Consider the following 21,916-nt stretch of genomic DNA (forward strand, 5'->3'; position numbering starts at 1 on the left):
CACTCCAGTATTCTTGCCTGGAGAATATGCACACAAAACAGGCTATTGTTTGCTTGTTTAATTAATTAATTTCTCTATGGCCGTGCCACGTGGCCTGTGGGATCCTAGCTACCTGATCAGGGATCGAATCTGTGCCACCCTGCAGGTGAAGTGCAGAGTCTTAAGCCCAGGACCGTCAGGGAGGTCCCCTGGGCTATTGTTTTTAACTCAGCCACAAGGGGGCTCAGGTGCTGATCTTAATCACTTCTTAAATCAGAAAGATTTGCTTCCTTTGATAGCTCCGCGTGTGGACTCCCACCCTGTCCTGTGGCATCTCCCTCTACGTCTCAGGAAACAGGCTCCAACTCTGTGACACAGCCTGGAGATGGACCCCAGAGATGGTGGGTTCTGGAGCATCTTGAAGGATCCCAGCTCACAGGAAGTGGGGATGTTACAAGCCAGATTAGGATGGCCTTTAGGCTTGAGGGAGGAGCTATGGAGGCTTCATACGATGTGTTCAAAACCCAGGAATGGATATTGCCCCAACACGATTACACAGGACACGTCCTGGTCAGCTCTGAGCTTAGGGTGGAAGGAAACCCTACTTTCCCCGCTGCTGTCAGCTTTCCGTGTTACACACACATGTGTGCATGTGCATGTTATGTAAACAGGAATCTCCTGGGGGCCGAGATGCCTGCAGGACCAGCCCCATCCATGCTCTATCAAGGGCAATGGGAAGCCGTGCAAGGGCTCCCCAAATACCCCACTTCACTTGCTCATTGAGACTTGGAATTCCTTCCCTAAGGGACAGGATTTCTGAGTTCACCCGTATCGGGCCGAGAGTTGAGTGATACCCCAGTCTTATCATAGAGTGATCTTGAGGACCCCAGAAAGCGAACAGTTTAGGGGACACAGAGCTGGAACCATGGAAGGGTTGAAGGAGGAGCGAGGAAACAGAACATTGCAACTCCTTCATTCATTTTTCAAAAGCCACTCCTGAGGGTGACTTAGGCAAGGGCCACTGAGGTCAAGATTAAGCAGGACTTGTTACTCCTCTTTTTGTCAAATATAAATATGCTTCACTGTCCTCATTTTTAGGGCTTCCCAGGTGGTGCTCGTGGTAAAGAAGCCACCTGCCAATGCAGGAGACATAAGACATGCAGGTTCGATTCCTGGGTTGGGAAGATCTTCTGGAGGGGGAAATGGTGACCCACGGCAGTATTTTTGCCTGGAGAATCCCATGGACAGAGGAGCCTGGAGGGCTACGGTCCATAGGGTCACAAAGAGTCTGACACAACTGAAGTAACAGCACTTTTAGCTATACCTGGAGATAGAACCAAAAATATAAACAAAATGAAACCAATCAATTTCATTCAAAAAACCCACAGAAATCATCTCAAGCTATTTATCTCCACAATAGAGCTACAGAGACGGCGATTCTTTAAACTTTGATGAACCTGGCTTCATGTAATTCATGTCATCAGAATTCCCAAATGACAAAAATTTTAAAAACTATTACTTTCTCTGTGTTGTTAAGATGGTCAGTAAGGGAGATGGTTCAACTAATAGACTGAACTGATGTAGAAATATCTGTAAGAAAGCCTCTAGGTTTCTCACCTACACAGTCGTACCGGCCACTGATATGTTTCAGTTCGAAACCAACATGACATTTGCAATAGTAGCTTCCAAATGTGTTCACACATCTTCGATTGTAGGGGCAGAAGGCTTTATCAGAGACACATTCATCGATGTCTAGGATGGAGAACCAGGACACGTCAGACACACCAAGAAAGCACCCTCCCTCCAACACACTCTCGTGCCCGCACTCAGAGCACACAGCAAGCGCACACACGCGTGGTTTCTTCACTGGAAAACTCTGATTCTTCTGCTACCTACTTCCTATCCTCCAGGAAGAGTTCTGGATCCCCGAGGCACATTCACTGGATTTCTATCCCTTTGTACAGCTTATTTTAGACGTATTATCTTGCTGTAATGGCATTACTTCTAGTCACATTTTCTCTCTCATTAGGCCCTGCCTTTTCCGGGGGAGGGAACATGTGGCTGGCACTTGGTACACAGACACTCCGTTTCGCTGCAGGAATTAATATTCTTCCAGCTATGGCTATTGCATGGCAAACCTAATACACAAAAATTCAAAGCCTGCGTTTTTCAAAAGAATTATTTCATTAGCAACCGCCTCCAAATCCTGTCATAGTGCCCCAAAGCATAGAAACACGGTTTTTAAAGAATGTGCTGATACATAAATGGTGGGTCAAGTGGAATGAAGCCATGAGGCAACTTAGGAGACAAGAGGCTTCCTTCCTTTGCTACTATGGAAAGTCACATCACAGAGGGGCTGACAGCTATGCTGACCGAACCGTTAAGACTCAGACTTTGCCTTAACTCTCAGATGTCAAATCAAATAAATTTGGAACCATCATTATTTTGGAACAGTGGTTAAACAAGAAATTTGGTGCTGGCTTATTGTTCTTTTTGCATTCTTGATACAATTAATGAGTAAGTGTTGGATTGACCAAAATTATTTTTCAGGGATCACTTTCAGATACATCAAGTTTCTCCTTCAATACAAATGGCCCTCGACAAATCAAAGAGGTGGGTGAACACCTGGATTCATTTGGTCAAGAATTAGCCTTGACATAAATCTGATTTTACTGAAGAGCACTAAACCCTGTGAATTGAATTAAATATTTGCCTCCTCTCAAAGAGCAGATCCAAAATCTTAATTTATACAGACTTCTTATTAAAGTGGTTAACTGATTTAGGATCTATTTGGGTGAGCTTTCTAAATGTGGTTTACCAAGTTATGTATCAATACATTTAGGGTAAATAAACACCAACCAGCTCAACTGAAAAATATTTCTATTGTAGTCCAGAAGTTAGAATATTAAACCATAGTGCTATTTGCTTGCTTCCATCAAAAAAGATTAAGAACTCTTTCAACATTCTCTTTGGTTTGACATCCCATATTAATGCTATGTGTTAACTTTGCCATAATATTATCTATCTTTAGTGCAATATAGTTAAATACACTAAGAGTATATACAACTTGGTAGTTGAAGTAAAAAGTGCAGGGTAAATATACAAAAATAAAATTACTTATATCTTTTTCCATTATGGCATCAGGCAACCCAACAAATTATAGAGAAGTGTTTTCTCTAGCACGGCAAAGTGTGTCTAGAACATACATGCTATAAATGTTGTCATGGAAATGGACATAAATCTGTCATTTCAGGAACTTTCAATGTCTAGTCAACAAGTAGGTTGTGATGGATGAAAAAGGAGGAATGGAGTAAAGGGAGAAGTCAGGGGAGGAGGTAACTCCGGATACTCTACCTAGACAAGCTCTTCCATCGTGGGCCAAGCGGAGGCCCGGAGACGGACACAGACAGCGCGGCCCCTCTTCCGTGTCTTTACAGCCGTACTGGCAGTTGGTCATGGCACACGTCCAAGAGTCTGCGGAAAGAGGCACGGGTTAGCCTTTTCCCCGGGAGATGATAAAAAAATGCTCACTAAGGAACGATCCCTGACCCCTGAGACGTGAAATGTAATACATGGAATGGTATCAGAGGATAAGCTTCATCATCTGAGTCCCAGATGGAGATCCAAATGGAATCTGTGCAGGGGTGGTGTCTTGGTGGCCCCATGGTTGATTCTGTTGGTCAATGAATTGCACCTGACTGTCTTTAGGCAGAGCATGCACCCCTAAGTCCCCAAACACGGCATCTCTCTCTTCCTATACAAGCTCCTTTACATCACCTGACTGGTCTCTACTATTGGCTGAAATGCAACCTCTGATGGAGATGATACATTTGAATAAATAGGGTAAAAAAATGCCAATTCTACCCATCTCTCCTTCATACCTAGCCTCCGTGAGAGTCACTCAAATCACAAAACCTTGTCTTTTAGGTGTGTGTATTGAAACACGCAGCAGATAAGGCTGATCGGCTACCCAAAAGCCATTCCCATTACTAGGCTGAAAAGCCAGTTCCACATCTTTACCCTAGATTCCCATGCAGCGACAAGGGAGTCGCCATATGATTCAGTTATAGCCAAAGAGATATTAAGATAAGTCTGCTGGAGTTTCTGGAAAAGATGCTGCTGCTTAACAAAACGGAAGGACATAAAAGAGGTGTTTGTTTCCTGGCATCGCTCCTTTCCCCTTTGTCTTGCCTGCCTTTGATGTGTGTGTGATATCTGGAGATAGGGCAGCCATATTGTGGCCACAAGGCCACAAGCATGTGGATGAAATCAATACCCTGAAGATGGCAGAGGCTGAGTCCTTGCTGACCTGTTCTGGAGCTGCTTGCCTCCAGCTTTTAAAAGTAAAGATAATTTAGTTCGATTTTTCTGTCACTCATTGCTAAATAGACCTTGTCTCACAAAAACACATATCCCTAGTAGGGTTCCAGTATATATGGATCAAAAGTGCCTATAACAGGGGAGCACAGTGAATATCCTCTCTTTATACACCCGCATCTATAACATGCCAGTCAACCAGCTGGACAAAAGAGACTGCAAAGGGCTGGGTAAACAAAATCAGCATCCATGAGAGACATTCAGGGCCACCTGGCCACTATAAGCTATAAACAGGGAGGCAGAGGCAACCCTCACATGTATAGTACTAGACAAAGAGGGTACCAGGACAGACACACAGGCCACGGTAATATAGCAAACACTGACCAATGGTTATATTTCTAGTTTATTCCTTTTCTCTTTAGTTGTCTTCTTTCAAAATTAGTCTTCAAAATTTACCTCTTTTTATTCTTTTATTCTTCCATTTGGAGAAAGATATCTTTTTTGGCACTAATTAGGCTTTCGTGGAATGTTTCAGAAACATCCATTAGCATATATATTTTTTAAAATGTTAAGTGATGACTGGAAAACCCTGGACAGTTGTTCCCAAGGGCCTTGGGGGAGAAGGGGGTAGTTCTGGCAAAGTTCTATTTGGTAGTGGTTACAAGGATGCTGGCTTTATAAGAATTCACTAAGCTACTTATTTGTTTCCTGGGGGTTTCTGTTTAATTTATAATAAATATTTTATTTAATCCTCAAAAAAAATTTTTTTAAGACTCTCTGAATGCCTGCTTTATCTCTTAAGCATGCTTGCTAAGGGATGCCCTAGTGGTGTTGGGGCATTTTGCCAAGTGAGGCGAGCAGCTCAAGGGTGAGGCAGGGGTGGGGGAAGTGAGCTATGCACGAGCCTGTATTTTGGATTTTACAACTGAGGGAGAGCCCAGGATAAGCCAGGGAGTCAGGACTCTGCAACCATGGGAAGCTGGCAGAAGGCACAAGCTTGTTGGGGGCAGCAGGGCAGATGGATTTGCTTTTCAGCTGCAACATAAAACCTGAAAAAACTTCCTTCTCAATAAATGAATGGATATAGACATTTAGGCTCCCATAGGACATGGGTTCTCTTTATCAGAGAAGGGCTTTTCTTTCCAGGAATGTGAACTGGAATGGACTTCCAACAAGAGTTACTAATCTTTGAGCGTGGGGCAAGGGGCGTGAGAAAGATAGCTGGTGGGAAGAACTGACGTCCTGAGATGGAACTGAGATTTATCACCTTCCTGAAACAATATGCTTATATTTTCAGTATGCTTATTTTTTTCATGAAGAATTCTAATTCATCCTTGTATATATAGAGAGACTCAATTTATCTTTCTCCTCAGTTAGTCTTTTTATTTAAAAAACGACGAGGCCAGAACAGGCAGATCCAGAGAGACAGAATGCAGGGCTGGGGTGGAGGAGAAGATGAATAGAGAGTGACTGCTAATGGGACAGGGTTTCCTTTTGGAGTGATGGAGATATTCTGGAGAGTGGTGATGGTTTGCACAACATTGTGAAATTACAAAATGCCTGAAGTACCCTTAAAATTGTCAAAATGGTGAATTGCACAATATATGTATTTTACTACAATTAAAACTAAGTCCTAGAGAGAGGGAACATATATATATATATATATATATATATGGCTGGTTCGTGTTGATGTTTGGCAGAAATCAATACAATTCTGTAAAGCAATTATCCTTCAATTAATAAATAAATAAATTGAAAAAAAAATATGTGCACAAAGATGTTTTAGTCTTGGGTGATGTGAGAGTCTTTTGCGGAGGGGTTTCCCCTCCAATAACTTAACTTTGCTCTAAACACTAAATGGCAAAAGTCAAGCCTCTGGATTGACTGAGAGCAGGCCAGCTGCTGAAACTTACTGGAACATGTGGCGTTCGGCAGGAGCATGTGGCTGCTGAGGCAAAAGCACTTGTAGCTACCGTGTGTATTCACACATCTGTGTTGGCACGGCCGGGGTTTGAATCCACACTCATTCACATCTGCAGGGGGCAGTCAGAAAATGGAGAAAGGTGACCTGAAGGAGGAAACACCCAGATGTGGAACGGGGTTGGCTTCCCTGGACCCCAGCTGTGGAGGTAGGTACAAAGGGTGGTGACTCGCCTTTTCTCTGACCATCATTAAAGCGTTGGTGATGATGTGGAGCAAACTGAATCATCGTACACTGCCAAAGGGGATGCAAATATAGGCACAACCACTCTGGAAAACTGTGTGGCAGCTGGATACAGACACTCGTGAGCCAGCCATTCCACTCCTGGGCAAATGTCCAACAGAGACATGGTACATGCCCACCGGACTTCCCTGGGGGCTCAGTCAGTAAAGAATCCGCCTGCAATGCAGGAGACCCGGGTTCGATCCCTGGGTCAGGAAGATCTCCTGGAGAAGGAATGGCAGCCCACTCCAGTATGCTTGCCTGGAGAATCCCATGGACAGAGGAGCCTGGCGGGCTATCACAAAGAGTTGGACACGACTGAGCAACTAAACCACCAAAAAATCACATGCTAAAAATGATCACAGTAGCGCTATTCTGAATTGCCTCAAACCAGAAAGAATCCAAATCTCTCCTCCCAAAAGGATGGATAAATGACGTCTATACTCATGCAAAAGAATACCATACAGCAGTGAGGCTGAACAAACCACAAGTCCAAACGACTGTGGATGAAACTCACAAACATGATAGTGACTGGGAGAAGCTGGACACAGATGCGCACACTGAAAACCAGTCATGAGGGAAAGAAACGAAACAAATCCAGGCACAATGACTCTGTGGTGTGAGACACAAGGGATGGAGGGGAGCATGAGGGGTCTTCAGGGAGGCTGAGCTTCCATTTCTTGATCTGAATGCCAGCTACATGGGTGTTCGTGAACATTCATGGAGTTGTACATCGTTGACAGGTGTACAATCTTGTGTTTCGTACTTGAATAAAAAGGTAAAACATAATCTAGATACCACTGCCTTTAATGCTGTTCCAGGTAGCCTGTGACAGGTGCCAACAGCACAGTCTCCTTTCAGTTATTATTTTGAGCAGCCTCATGATGGCCAAATGGCCTTGTCTCACACCTTTCCTGAGGGAGCCCTGCTAGGCAGCTATTACCTGTGGTCAGGTCATAAGACAATATTTAATCCCGTGTAAAGGTGCTCAGAGGATGCTGTTACACAAGAAGCTTACAAAACTATGTATATAGATACCACATTTTTAAAATAAGCATAGGGAAAATTGCCTAGGGAAATTCCCTGGCATTCCAGTGGTTAAAACTCAGCATTTTCACAGCTGGGGTCCGTATTCTATCCCTGGTTGGGCAACTAACATCCTGCAAGCAATGTGGCACAGGCAGGAAAAGAGAAAAAAAACAAACCTTGGGAGACCAGGCTCTACTCGTTTATAATGGTTACCTGCTGGGAAGATTGAGAGGGACTTTCTTCTCTGAGCTTTTCAGGGTTTAAAACATGAAACATTAAGAATGAAGTAGCTTTTATTAAAATAAAAAAAGATACGTAAGGGAAAAAACTTGGAAAGCCATCATGGGTTTCGTCTTTGGGCACGTGGTGATGTGGGTGCCACATGTCGTAACTCTCCCAAGGCAGATATAGAAAGCAGAAAATAACCAAATTCCATGTAAGACCAAAATTCAGTACAGTAACAGGCAAAGGCCATTCTGGAAAATAAGTAAGTGGCTGCTTTCACCTCTGAAAAGAACCTTACAAGGAGATTTTCCAGCACATTATCTGGACACTTGAACCCCCTTCTCCACTGCCAGTCCCCTGTACACTACCACACTACCATCTCCTCTATGGATCCTGACTGCTTCAAATGCATGAATTAAATAATGCTGGTTGGACATAACAGGAAAGCCAGGGATAGTCCATCACTTGGCCCTAAGTCAGAGGCGTCTCTTGGAAGAAGCATTTTGGCGAAAGACATCAGTTGGGTTGAGGCCTGTGGCCATCAGTGGATATACATGGACTTTGACCAGGCGGCCCTGGGGCAGGGAGGCTGTGGGAAAAGCCAGACAGCCCCACATCTGAGCCAACTGGACACTCCCTCAAAGTGAATATTTTGCCAGGACTTGAAAAGCAGCATGAAAAAACACCTTCTCCATTCCAACTCTCTTGAGAAGGTATCTTGGTACAGAATCCAAGACATATGGAAAACCAGGTCTTCTGGTGGGAAAAGCTCTGGTAAGGGATATGGTTAAATTATTACTTCTAAGAGCATGGCTCCTGCCACACTTCCCTCAAGCCTTCTGGACACGGTTCTAAGGAGCCCCTTGGTGGTGCTGGCCCCCGTCCTAGGGTTGGGACAGGAGAGCTAGAGGCTCCTCCCTGAGCCTGCAGGTCTGCCAGCACAGAGAAAGGCTATGTGAGCATCTGGCCTTGGCAGTGAGCTGGGGGCAAGGGGACAGAGTAAGGCAGAGCCCTGGCTTTCTCTGGAATTCCATTGTCCCTTTTAGAACCCTGGCAGGGCTCTTTCCTAAGGGCAGCTGACCTGGATTTGCCCAACTGTGTTATAGAACTGGGGACCCTTTCTTAATTAGCACAGGTTTCTTGGTGCCTGGGCTCCTCCACACTGTGGACATCTGGGGCCAGATCACCCTTAGCGGGGGGCTGCCCTGTGCACTATAGATGTTCACCTGGGCTTTACCTACCAGATGCCAGTAGTAACCCCTCCAAAAGTCTCCAGACACCACCAGATGACCTCAGGGGTAAGACTTCCAGATTTATCAAATAAAAATACAGGATGCCCGGGTAAATGTGAATTTTGGAAAAATGACTAATATTTCTTCAGTGTACATATGTCCCATACAATATTTGCAACATACATACACTATAAAATTATTTGTTGTTTATGTGAAATTGCCTTTGAAAGTAAGATTTAAATCTAACTAGGGATATGTATTGTATCTGGCAAGTCTTCCTGGGGACAAAACTGGCCACCTTAAGAACCACTGTTCTTAATATTATAACTGCTTTAATATCTTCAGATAAACAGCCTATGACTAAATTGCCTTTTAAAATATATCCATTACAATAAAAACATGCAAGTCATTCAACCCAACAGTTCCATTTTTAGATATTTACCCTATAAAAATACTCAAAGGTGCAAGGATATGCATAGGATAATGACTGATATAGTACTATTCGTAGTGGCAAAACGTTGGGGATAACATTTATAATAGTGGTTAAAGTATTTTTACATAAATGACACAAGCATTTGCTCTAGGGACTAGGAAACAGCCTTAAAAAGTATGAGACAGCTCTCTATGTGCTGACATGCAAAAATGCCCATGAGAAATATCCATATTTATAACTATAACAGAAAAGAAACTGCAGAGATGGAGGTCAAACTCTTAGCTATGGGTGGAGGATGGACTGTGGGTGTTCACACTCACTTTTTAATTTATATCCTTTTGTTTTGTTGGATTTTCTTAAATAAAATATATGCACTGCTTCCTCAGCTTGAAAAAAAACAATAGACATTATTTGTTCAGAGGGTAAATAATGTTTTTCATCTGGCATCCTAACAAAAGCATCAGAATGACTGATGTTTTTCTAGAAGAGATTGATTGAAAAATCTCATTCTGAAACCACTGTCGTTTGAAGACTGGAGTTACAAACTGCAGAATCCTGACTGCTATACTGTGTCCCAAACACCACTGTGCTGCCTGAGTTGATGCTGAAAGCTCTGAGGTAGGTCTGTATTACCACCATGGTCTCTAGTACTGACCTTGGCTGCAGGTTTTCCCGGTGTATCCTGGAAAGCATCTACATTTATTTGGTTCCACACACTCACCGAACTTGCATCCAGGTTCACACATAGCTGTGGAAAGAAAAGGTATTTTGACAATTAAAGAATAGGAGCCGATAGGTATATGAGAACATGTTCAACATGGCTAATTATCAGAGAAAGGTAAATCAAAACTCCAGTGAGGTATCATCTCACACCAGGTAGAATGGCCATCATCAAAATGTCTACAAATAATAAATGCTGGAAAGAGTATATAGGAAAGGGAACCCTCCTACACTGTGGGTGGGAATGTAAATTGGTACAGACACTAGAGAGAACAGTATGGAAGTTCCTCGAAACAGCTAAAATAGAGTTGCAATCCCACTATTGGGCATTTATCTGAACAAAAGTTTAATTTGGAAAGATACATACATGCACTATCAACAATAGCCAAGAGATGGAAATAACCAAAATATCCACTGAGAGGTAAAAGGATGAAAAAGACATGAGACATATGTACAATGGACTATTACTCTGCCATGAAAAAGAATAAAAGAAAACCATTTTAGCCACATGGACGGACCTAGAGAGATTATCATACTAATTAAAGTAAGACAGGAAGAGAAAGACAAACACCTTACGATACCACTTACATGTGGAATCTGAAATATGAGACATATAAACTATCTGCAAAACAGAAATGGACTCGTACATAGACAGCAGACTTGCGGTTGCCAACGGGAAGGGAGGATGAGAGAGGGCAGGACTGGGAGTTTGGGAGTAGCAGATGCAAGCTAGTATATAGGATGAATAAACAACAAGGTCCTACTGTAGAGCACAGGGAACTACATTCAGTATCCTCTGATAAACCACAATAGAAAACCATAATAGAAAGAATATGAAAAAGGAATACAAATATGTCTGTATAACTGAATCACTTTGTTGTAGAGCACAAATCAACACAACGTTGTAAGTCAACTATATTTCAATAAAGAGATTAAAAAGAACAGGGGTAGTCAGCCCAGTGAAATGCACACATGTTAAACTTAGCTGCCTTCTGTGTGGCAGAGAAATCCATGGTGACATCCAATACAGAGGGTGATCTGCTTCCTCTCCAGTTTATTTTCACCTTTAAAATACTGCTTTGCTTCTGAACTACATCCCCGGCCCCCATCTCCTCACTCCCTTCCACCCCACAAGTACAAGTTGACCATAACTTTGCCTAGCACTGCAACACCTCCAGCGGCATTCAAAGGGGAAAAAAAAAAGCCTCCTACATCGCAATTAGCCAGTTTTGTATGTAAACACAAAAGACTTAACAAAAGGAGTATGATTTGTGAGCTGGAAGAAACTCCATATTATACTGGGCCAAGGTCCTTCTCCCCCTTTCTACTGTTTTTTTTTTCTCTTCTGTATTATTTCCCCATTTCTCTTTTGAATGATCAAAATTTCAAAATTCTGTGTGTTATCAGCCAAAATGAACAAAGCAGAGGTTGGAGGCAGGGAGACGCTGCCTCCGGTCCCCAGGATGGGAACCACAAGCATGACGGTGACGGCGATAGTGGTGGTGATGGAGGCATGCCAAAGGCAGCATTTGGTTTTCTGTTTTATCCACTTCTGTATCCAGACACCTGACACAAACTAGGAACCCAGTAAATATTTGTTGGATGGCTGAAGCGGCAGGAGAAACAAGGATAGGGTGGGTAACAGATTGGATTGGGGGCAAGAAAGCGTAGTCAAAGATGGTGGAAAGTTTGAGTCTGGCTCATAAGGAGGAGACAGGGAGAAAATGCTGTGGATAGGAAGAGAGGAAAACGCGAGAGCCCAAAGACATGAAGGGGGATGAGAGAAAAAGCAATGAATGACAGAGAAACTAGGCAGGTAGGGAATCATGGACCCTCACATTTTCTGGATCTACTAGGAGGTCCAGAAACAGCCAGCATATGAAAGGATGACTCAGCAATTGCCAGAAATGCTTGCTTGCTTCTCTGCACATTGATTCTCTGGCTCATAGAAGGCCCACCCCTAGGCAAGCCCGTTCCTAAAGACTCCGGCATGTTCCCATTTGACCCAACCTTACCTTTGCTAATGTCCCCTTTCATCTCCCAGCTACCTGGACTCAAAATCTCGGCTGTCTCTATTCTTGTTCCCCAAACAATCACCCAGAGTATCCTACCCCTCTATCCCTGTTTCTACCACCAAGTTCCTCGACTAAGTATTGGGTCAGCCAAAAAAGTGTGTTTTGGTTTCTCTACAGTCACTTACAGAAAAACCCAAATGAACTTTTTGGCCAAGCCAATATTTAATCAGCTGCTGGGAACCACTTTGCCCATAGATGTCTGGGAGATTTGTCGCATGCGTCTCTCTTTTCGCTTTCCTCATCTCAGTCTGTGACCAGGGCTTGGCTGACGCACAGGTCTAAAAGCCTAGCCCCTGGTTTCTGGGCAGGACAAGTGCTGCAGTGCGATTAACACTCCAGAGCTCCCTGTGGGATCAGGATGACGCCAAACTTCTCTTGAAGCCACATCTTTGCCTCGCTTCTTCCCCAGCTCCCTCACTCCCTTACAGCCTTCTCCCAAGTGCCTCTCAACAGGATATTTGTGCAAGAATCACCTTCACAGGTACTGCTCCTAGAACATCAATGTCCGATGAGACATTAAAGGGATATTCCAAAAGTATAGCTCTGATCATGCCACGCATTGCTGCAGTTCAGCTCAGTTCAGTGGCTCAGTCGTGGCTGTCTCTGCGACCCCATGGACTGCAGCACACCAGGCTTCCCTGTCCATAACCAGCTCCCGGAGCTTACTCAAACTCATGTCCATCGAGTCGGTGATGCCATCCAACCATCTCATCCTCTGTCGTCCCCTTCTCCTCCCGCCTTCAATCTTTCCCAGCATCAGGGTCTTTTCCAGTGAGTCAGTTCTTTGCATCAGGTGGTCAAAGTATTGGAGTTTCAGCTTCAGCGTCAGTCCTTCCAACGAATATTCAGGACCGATTTCAATGCCTAGAAGTCATCAAATAATCTCTGTTGGGTCCTGAATCCAGGACAGGGGTCATAACCATGATCTGGCCTAGGCCTTTTTTTAGTCTTACTCTGTTCCCTGAACCCAGGCAACGATGAGGTCAAACCAGACTGCCTGCTCTTCTCTGACCTACTCTGCACTTTTTACCCCTTCTCTATTGTTACCCCACCCTGCGGCACCCCTCCCTGCCACTCCAATGGTTACTATCCTAACAATCCTTCAAGGACTACCTTGTAGGGCCCCTCCTTCCAGAAGCTTGTACAGATTTCTCCAGCCGGACGTGAACTTCTGCTCATCTCTGAGAACTCCACAGAACTCTGGCAGGCTTCTCCCACGAAACTGATATCTTCATCGTATTCAATAACTAGCCAGATATTTCGCTTCTATGTTTCACTTCTATCTACTACCTGAGGCTAAGTGCTTTCAGAACAGGGATATAAACACTCACCTTTGTTTCTCCTTCTGCATGTAACAGTGTGAACATGTTAGACACTGAAACAGTTTTGAATGACAAAGCAGTCAGTGTAGAACTTTGAACAGGGAAACATTTCAAGGCTTGAAGTAGATCATAAGTGAAAGAAGGTAGGGGGAAACACGCTTCCCACCAAAGTTCTACTTTTGGAGGCAAACGAGATAGAATTGGATTTCCAGGGATATTTTGTTATGGTTATGTTCTTGGAGATGCAGCTTTAACTCTAAATGTTAGAAAAATAAACCTTTTTTTTTAAGCCCCCAAGACCTCTGACTGCTCCCTGGAAAGTTATTTTCAATGTAGTCCAGACAGGAAAGCCCAGGATAAATACCAAAGAGAAGAGAGGAGAAGTGGTGAATATTAATACCCTTGCTGTTTGGAGGTCAGCACTCCAGAAAGACATTTTGATTTATGGCAACTTCGGATTTGTGATGGGAACAGCCAGTGTATGGCATGGGGAAATTCCGTTTATGTCTGAAATGGTCTGAGATTTAAGTGTGCTTTAGATAAAGGAAGCTCTCTTGTCTGATTTCCCTGCAAACTCCTCCATCTTTCTGGAGTGTTTATCCACTCTTTATCCACTCTTTCTGGCTCTTTATCCCATATCTCACTAAGTGACCCATACCTGAAGGCTAACGATATTGAGTGAAGCAGACCCTGCCCTGGGAACAGATTTAAGCAGGGCAGAGGCTGAGATCTAGAAAGCTCTGGCATAGAGGCAGGGCCTCTGAAGGACTGAGGGCTGATCAGGCGATGGAGGCGAAGGCCGGGGCAGACTGCACCCTCACAGGCTGGAGCCTGGCTCTGCCTGTTCAGGCAAGTTGGCATGCATTCCTGTCGCATCACCGTGCACCCCAACGGCTTAGAAATCAGAGGCCTGGTGATCAGGGACTAACCAGCCTGTTACCTGGTGCTTCAAGGAGCGTATGACTTTACCATCAAGAAGGACCATGCCGATTGGATGTAATATGATACAGATCATAGATACAAAAATCATTGCCATTTACTGTATCCACATTTGACGGGGGCAGAGGGTGGGCTGACCATCTCTGCAGCTTGCCAAACACGCAGTGGGAGCCGTGTGTTGGAAATGCCCTTTAGCATCTGGCTTTCAATTCTTTTCAGGCCTCTGGTATGAATACTGGCCACAAAAGTGGTGAGAATGTGATTGGCTGTGTGCACCGTGGTCAGACTGCTCTGATCTAGTCATAGAATAGCCCTTCTGGAAAAGCAAAGCTCACCCTCATTTATTCACCAGAGACATGCAAGTTTTATGGCCGGAGGTCCTGAGGTTCGTGTGGCTGTAAGAGAGATTCCAAATCAGGTATCCCGTGTGGTTTTTGACCCTTTCCACCTGACTGACTTCAAAGACAAATGTATCATGTTGTGTTTAGAAGGAGAAAAAAGCAACACTGAACCCCCTCATCACCTGCTGCTTTGACGCACAGAAGTCTGCAAGGGAGGAAATGGAGCCTGAGCAAGCTTCTCTACCTTGCCAAAGCTCACCCCCGTCAGTCTGGTTCTCAAGACAATGCCCTTGATCGTGACCCACCCGACCAGTGTGAGCACCACCCTTTTCAGCCAACAAAGTCCCAGGGGAATGTTCTAACTTTCTTTTGCTAGGCAGGCAGTGATGACCTTCAAACACTTCTTCTGCTATCTTCACACTTTTGTCATCTCCTCATAAGGAAACTGCGGCAGTGCAGGGTTTTACATAATATCAGACACGTTGGGGGATTCCCTGGTGGCTCAGACGGTAAAGCGTCTGCCTGCAATGCGGGAGACCCGGGTTCGATCCCTGGGTCGGGAAGATCCCCTGGAGAAGGAAATGCAATCCACTCCATTACTCTTGCCTAGAAACGTCCATGGATGGAGGAGCCTGGTGGGCCACAGTCCATGGGGTCGCAAAGAGTCGGACACGACTGAGCGACTTCACTAAACGTGGGAGCGAGATCAACGTCCTCTAATGTTTCATGGATTTTGGACACGGTCAAGCTCTGCCCGTAGCTACGGTCTGCCCAGATTATTTTTGAACCAGCTAAATCAAAGAGGAAGAGGTTGGGGCAGGGAAAGAGCAGAAAAGGAATGTAGAATTATTATTCTTAAAAATTGCTAACACTCTTGGGCTTTATAGTTTATAATCCAATATGATCCACACCAGTGCCTAAAGCATATGGGACGTGCAAATGTCTGTTCATCCCACTGAACGGATTAAGGATTCAGGTTCTATGCCACCTACTAGATACACAGGGCCCTGAGACCAGATTCCTGCCCTGAAAGAATGCACCCCTGGTTAGTCAACTTCGAAGAATACAGATTTGATTCTTTTACACTGAGAGCGTCGGTTGTTATAGAAATTTACATACACAAAACTCTGTGCTCATTCCTAGCCTCCCCAACTCTTTTGAAATTGTCGGAGGCCTCTCTCAGAGTACAGAACACTGGTCTGAGAAATGATGTCAAAAGCAAATTATGGATACTTACTTTGAAATGTACACAACAGAACCATGCATATCTTACATATATATGCATGCATCCCTTGAAACCATCTGGAAATAGGCATGATGGACTTGAAAAATGTGAGCAACCAAACTACAAAGTAAATGGCTAACCTTCTTGCTTGTGACCAGAGCCTACTGGTTGGGTGATTCATAATTAAAAAGTGGAATTCATTAGAAGTCAGTTGGAAAAATTATAGTTAGAATGAGGTATTTCTTGACCTGTCTTTGCCTAACTCAGTTTCTCTAGATTAAAACAAAAACAGCCATACTGACTAAGAGAAGAGCAGAAAGAATTGGTGAAACAGGGCTCCTAAAACAAACACATCACATCAAGGGTGATGGTGTCAGCCACCTTTTGAATGGGAAGAGGTCTCACAAGAACTTAGACCTTGGGTGTCAGTTAGGACTCTATCCCTGCTCTGGGAAAGCCACTGGCAACCTGGTGACAGCTTATGGTGTCACAGAGAAAAACTGCAGGACCCAGGCCAACCACCTGAGCACCGGGTAGTCTGAGTTTTTACAAAAGTACCTTCACAGACTCCCTTGCTGCTCCTTCTCCAGCCATAGCAGCAGGCCAGTATGGTTCCATAGCGACAGACACCAGGCTGGAGTGATGATGCTGACAATGCGTGATCCCTTGGACTGTGGATAAAGAGACACATGTTAGAACTGAGAAAATGGGAAGCACCACAGAGACTCTGCCCTGCTACTCTATGGACAGGAGACGTGACAGTTACCTGGTCAATTGCCACAAACCTGCTGGAAGTGCTAGATCGGAATTTGAAAACCTGAATTTCAGATTGCCAGCCTCTGCTATCATCCCTTGCCAGCCTTCACCAATAATTGTGCTAAGTCACTTCAGGCATGTCCCACTCTTCGTGACCCCATGGACTGCAGCCCACCAGGCTCCTCTGTCCATGGGATTCTCCAGGGAAGAATACTGGAGTGGGTTGCCATGCCCTTCTCCAGGTCCCCAGTGTTTAGCATCAGCCATTTCCTTCTTCCCCAGGGTTAAAAGAATTGGATTGCATGGGACTTCCCTGGGGGTTCAGTGGCTAAGAGTCCACCTGCCAGTGCAGGCGACACAGGTGCAATCCCTGGTCTGAGAGGGTTCTGCCTGCCGTGGGGCCATTAAGCCCATGTGCCACCGCTAGAGAGCCCCTGCTCTGCAACAAGAGAAGCCAGCACAATGAGAAGCCCACCACTGGAGAGCAGCCCCCACTCCCTGCAACTAGGGAAACGCCCGCACAGCAACGAAGACCCAGTGCAGCCATTAAATACGGAAATCAACAGAGCTGGGCTCCATATAATCTGTGAAACTAGGACACGTGAAAGGGGCCCAAATCGTCTGCTTCTGAATCCTGGAGAGGGCCAGTTTGCAGATCTGTCTGTCCAGACACGCTGGCTCCCCAGGTCTGTGTCCAGCTCCGTGCCCTGTGTGCTCACGTGACTCCCTGGCCCCCCTGGCTTTGTCCCAGACAAGAGCGCTGCCCCTCTGCCCCACTGGCCACCTGGCGGCCACCAAACACACTGGAATCTTGATACACTAGAGACGGTCAAAGCTGGAAAGACGCTATAGAGAGCCTTCATGCAAGCCATCTCCTGAAACAGATGAGGCAACTCCAGCCCGAAGGAGCAGTCACAAACCCAGCAGAGCCCTGTCAGCGGTTCCAGCCCAGGGTGCCCTCCTCACTCCTGGAAACACAATTCACTCAACTCTTCATCTGTAGAGCAGAGGTTGGCAGATGTTTTCCATCAAGGGGCAGATGGTAAATAGTTTAGGCTCTGTGGGCCACAGGGTCTTTGTCCAAGTGCAAAAGCAGCTGCAAGCAACAGTAGATAGATGGGCATGGCCATATTCAGTAAATATTTATGGACACTGAAACATTTGAATTTCATAAGCTTTCCACATGTCATGCAATAATATTCTTTTTTTTTTTGGTTTAGTTTCAACTGTAAAAGGCATTCTTAGCTCAAGAGCCACATAGAAACAGAGGGCCACCTAGCCTTGGCCTGAGGGCTGCAGTGTGCTGACCTTGACCTAGAGGCTGGAAAGAGTGGGCCCCGACCCCAAGTGCCAAGGTGGTAGCTTGCCACGCATTCCACGATTGGGCAGGGTTACCACCAGATTCTGGAAGAAAAGGCTTCTGTTGTATACTTGGTGGATGGCTGGGGTGGTTTCCTCTTTCATAGTAAATACATGATAAAATGCATGCATATTAAACACCTGGGCACTTTAACAGACTAGGAATGTACATTTGACCATGCGCTTGCTGCAACTGTCACCACCGATTCCAGGACATACCTAACAGCACTTGGTCCCAATTCTCCCCTCCCTCCATTCCCTGGCACCCACAGATTTACATTCTGTCTCTAGATTTGCCTATTCCGGACATTTCCCATAAGTGTAGTCACACCTCTATGGTCGTTTTGTGTCTGACTTTTTTCATTTAGCATGTTTTCAAGGTTCGTTCATCCTGTGGCACATAAGAGTAGTTCTTTTTTACTGATGAATAACATTCTATTGTATGAATAGACCACGTTGAACTGTTTGTCAGTTGATGGACATTCGGGATGTCTCTACCTTTTGGCTATTAAGAATAATGCTGCTATGAACACTGTGTATTAGCTCTTGTGTGAACATATGTTTTCGCTTTTCTTGGGTATATACCTAGGAGTGGACTCGCTGCATCATAGGCACTCTATGTTTAACTGTTTGAAGAACCGATGCACTGTTTTCCTTCCTTTTCTCCTTTGCCTTTTGCTTCTCTTCTCTTCTCAGCTGTTTGTAAGTCGTCCTCAGTCAATCATTTTACCTTTTTGCATTTCAGGAAATGAATGGAAGCCTGGCTGCAGTCCATGCAGTAACAAAGAGTCGGATACGACTGAGTGACTGAACAACAACAAAACAGTGTTTTCCAAGATGGCTGTATCGTTTCGCACCTCCACCAAGTGTATGAGGACTCCAACTTGCCCAGGTTCTCACCAGCACTTGTTATTGTCCATTTTCCATTACAGCCATTCTAGTGGTTGAGAGGAGAAGGAAATGGCAACTCACTCCAGAGTTCTTGCCTGGAGAATCCCAGGGACGGGGGAGCCTGGTGGGCTTCCGTCTATGGGGAAGACAAGAGTCGGACACGACTGAAGTGACTTAGCAGCAGCAGCAGCAGTAGTTGAGAAGTAGTACTGTGCTTGGATATGTATTTCCCAGATGGATAGTGATGTCGGGCATTTTTTATGTGTTTATTGGCTCTTTGTGTATCTTCTTTGCAGAAAGGTCTATTCAGGTCCTTTCCCCATTTTCCAATTGGGTTATTTCTCTTGGATGCTTAAGAATGAAACACAAAGATCAAAACTACTTGGTAAAAGCAGCTGTCCTCATGCCCCGATGAATAAGATAATGTAATTTTACCTTATCCTGAGAAAAAAAATCTTCCATCTAGATCCTCAAAGAGTCAGTTTTTTTTTTTTTTACGATATTTGTACTGAACTTTGACAAAGTGCCCACATCTGTTTTCTCTTCCTTTAGCAACATGGAGCTGAGTCTGGGGAGAAGAGTGGAGGGAGAAACTGACTTTGCCCAGAAAAGAAGAAGATGTCACATTTCAGGTGGATTTAAAAAGAACATATGACAAAGAAGAAACCTATAGAGGGGGATATTTTGCCTATGGGAATTTAATTCCATATTTTTATAAGGAACGTGTAATTCATTTAGTGAGATTTCAATCTATCAACAAATCATGGAGCTGACCTGTAAATTTCTTTTTTAAAATATTTTTATTTTGTATTGGAGTATAGCTGATTTACAATGTTGTATAGTTTCAGGTGTATAGCAAAGTGATTCAGGTATACATATACATATATCGATTCTTTTAAAATTCTTTTCCTGTTTAGGTTATTCCAGAACTTTGAGTAGAATTCCCTGTGCTATAGAGTAGGTCCTTGCTTATTTTCTCTTTTAAATATAGCAGTGTGCACAGGTCAATCCCAAACTCCTAAAATATCCCTCTCCCCTACCTTTCCCCTTTTCCCACTTTTCCCCTTCTTGACTTCAGATTTGCAAGCAATAAGTGCCCCAGCTCCAATAGGAAGAGCCTTATGGCAAGAATACACAGAAGAAATGTACAAAAAAGATCTTCACGACCCGGATAATCACGATGGTGTGATCACTCATCTAGAGCCAGACATCCTGGAATGTGAAGTCAAGTGGGCCTTAGAAAGCATCACTACGAACAAAGCTAGTGGAGGTGATGGAACTCCAGTGGAGCTGTTTCAAATCCTGAAAGATGATGCTGTGAAAGTGCTGCACTTAATATGCCAGCAAATTTGGAAAACTCAGCAGTGGCCACAGGACTGGAAAAGGTCAGTTTTCATTCCAATCCCAAAGAAAGGCAATGCCAAAGAATGCTCCAACTACTGCACAATGGCACTCATCTCACATGCTAGTAAAGTCATGCTCAAAATTCTCCAAGCCAGGCTTCAGCAATACATGAACTGTGAACTTCCTGATGTTCAAGCTGGTTTTAGAAAAGGCAGAGGAACCAGAGATCAAATTGCCAACATCCGCTGGATCATGGAAAAAGCAAGAGAGTTCCAGAAGCACATCTATTTCTGCTTTATTGACTATGCCAAAGCCTTTGACTGTGTGGATCACAATAAACTGTGAAAAATTCTGAGAGAGATGGGAATAACAGACCACCTGACCTGCCTCTTGAGATATATGTATGCAGGTCAGGAAGCAACAGTTACAACTGGACATGGAACAACAAACTGGTTCCAAACAGGAAAAGGAGTACATCAAGGCTGTATATTGTCACCCTGCTTATTTAACTTATATGTAGAGTACATCATGAGAAACCCTGGACTGGAAGAAGCACAAGCTGGAATCAAGATTGCTGGGAGAAATATCAATAACCTCAGATATGCAGATGACACCACCCTTATGGCAGAAAGTGAAGAGGAGCTAAAAAGCCTCTTGATGAAAGTGAAAGAGGAGAGTGAAAAAGTTGGCTTAAAGCTCAACATTCAGAAAACGAAGATCATGGCATTCGGTCCCATCACTTCATGGGAAATGAATGGGGAAACAGTGTCAGACTTTATTTTGGGGGGCTCCAAAATCACTGAGGATGGTGACTGCAGCCATGAAATTAAAAACGCTTACTCTTTGGAAGAAAAGTTATGACCAACCTAGATAGCATATTCAAAAGCAGAGACATTACTTTGCCGACTAAGCTCCGTCTAGTCAAGGCTATGGTTTTTCCAGTAGTCATGTATGGATGTGAGAGTTGGGCTGTGAAGAAGGCTGACTGCCGAAGAATTGATGCTTTTGAACTGTGGTGTTGGAAGAAGACTCTTGAGAGTCCCTTGGACTGCAAGGAGATCCAACCAGTCCATTCTGAAGGAGATCAACCCTGGGATTTCTTTGGAAGGAATGATGCTGAAGCTGAAGCTCCAGTACTTTGGCCAACTCATGCGAAGAGTTGACTCATTGGAAAAGACTCTGATGCTGGGAGGGATTGGGGGCGGGAGGAGAAGGGGACGACAGAGGATGAGATGGCTGGATGGCATCACTGACTCGATGGACGTTAGTCTGAGTGAAATCCAGGAGTTGGTGATGGACAGGGAGGCCTGGCGTGCTGCAATTCCTGGGGTCGCAAAGAGTCAGACACGACTGAGCGACTGAACTGAACTACCTATACTCTGATGCCAAAAACCCAGCTTCATCCTCAAAAGGGGCCATCAAGAACATGAGGAATCAGTTGGAGCAGAGAAAGTGTGTGGATCAGGGGAGTGAGAAGGGAAGCAGACAGAACAGTGGGAGGGAGAAGGAGCAGGAGATAAACGAGG

At 44.5% G+C, this 21,916-nt stretch overlaps 1 protein-coding gene across 1 annotated transcript in view; it reads right to left on the bottom strand.

The window, feature by feature from the left end:
- The window catches only part of EGFL6 (EGF like domain multiple 6), a 37,111-nt gene extending 20,403 nt beyond the window's left edge, over positions 1-16,708 (bottom strand). The window contains exons 1-5 of the mRNA XM_040266459.1: positions 16,599-16,708; positions 10,074-10,166; positions 6,210-6,329; positions 3,334-3,453; positions 1,597-1,731 (exon numbers count right to left, since the gene is read on the bottom strand). Coding sequence (XP_040122393.1) covers positions 1,597-1,731; positions 3,334-3,453; positions 6,210-6,329; positions 10,074-10,164 — 466 coding nt within the window. The 5' untranslated portion in view covers positions 10,165-10,166; positions 16,599-16,708. The remainder of the gene's footprint in view (positions 1-1,596; positions 1,732-3,333; positions 3,454-6,209; positions 6,330-10,073; positions 10,167-16,598) is intronic.
- Positions 16,709-21,916: the final 5,208 nt, after the last annotated feature.

Source organism: Oryx dammah, unplaced genomic scaffold (genome assembly GCF_014754425.2).
Source record: "Oryx dammah isolate SB20612 unplaced genomic scaffold, SCBI_Odam_1.1 HiC_scaffold_23, whole genome shotgun sequence".
Taxonomy (NCBI): Eukaryota; Metazoa; Chordata; class Mammalia; order Artiodactyla; family Bovidae; genus Oryx; species Oryx dammah.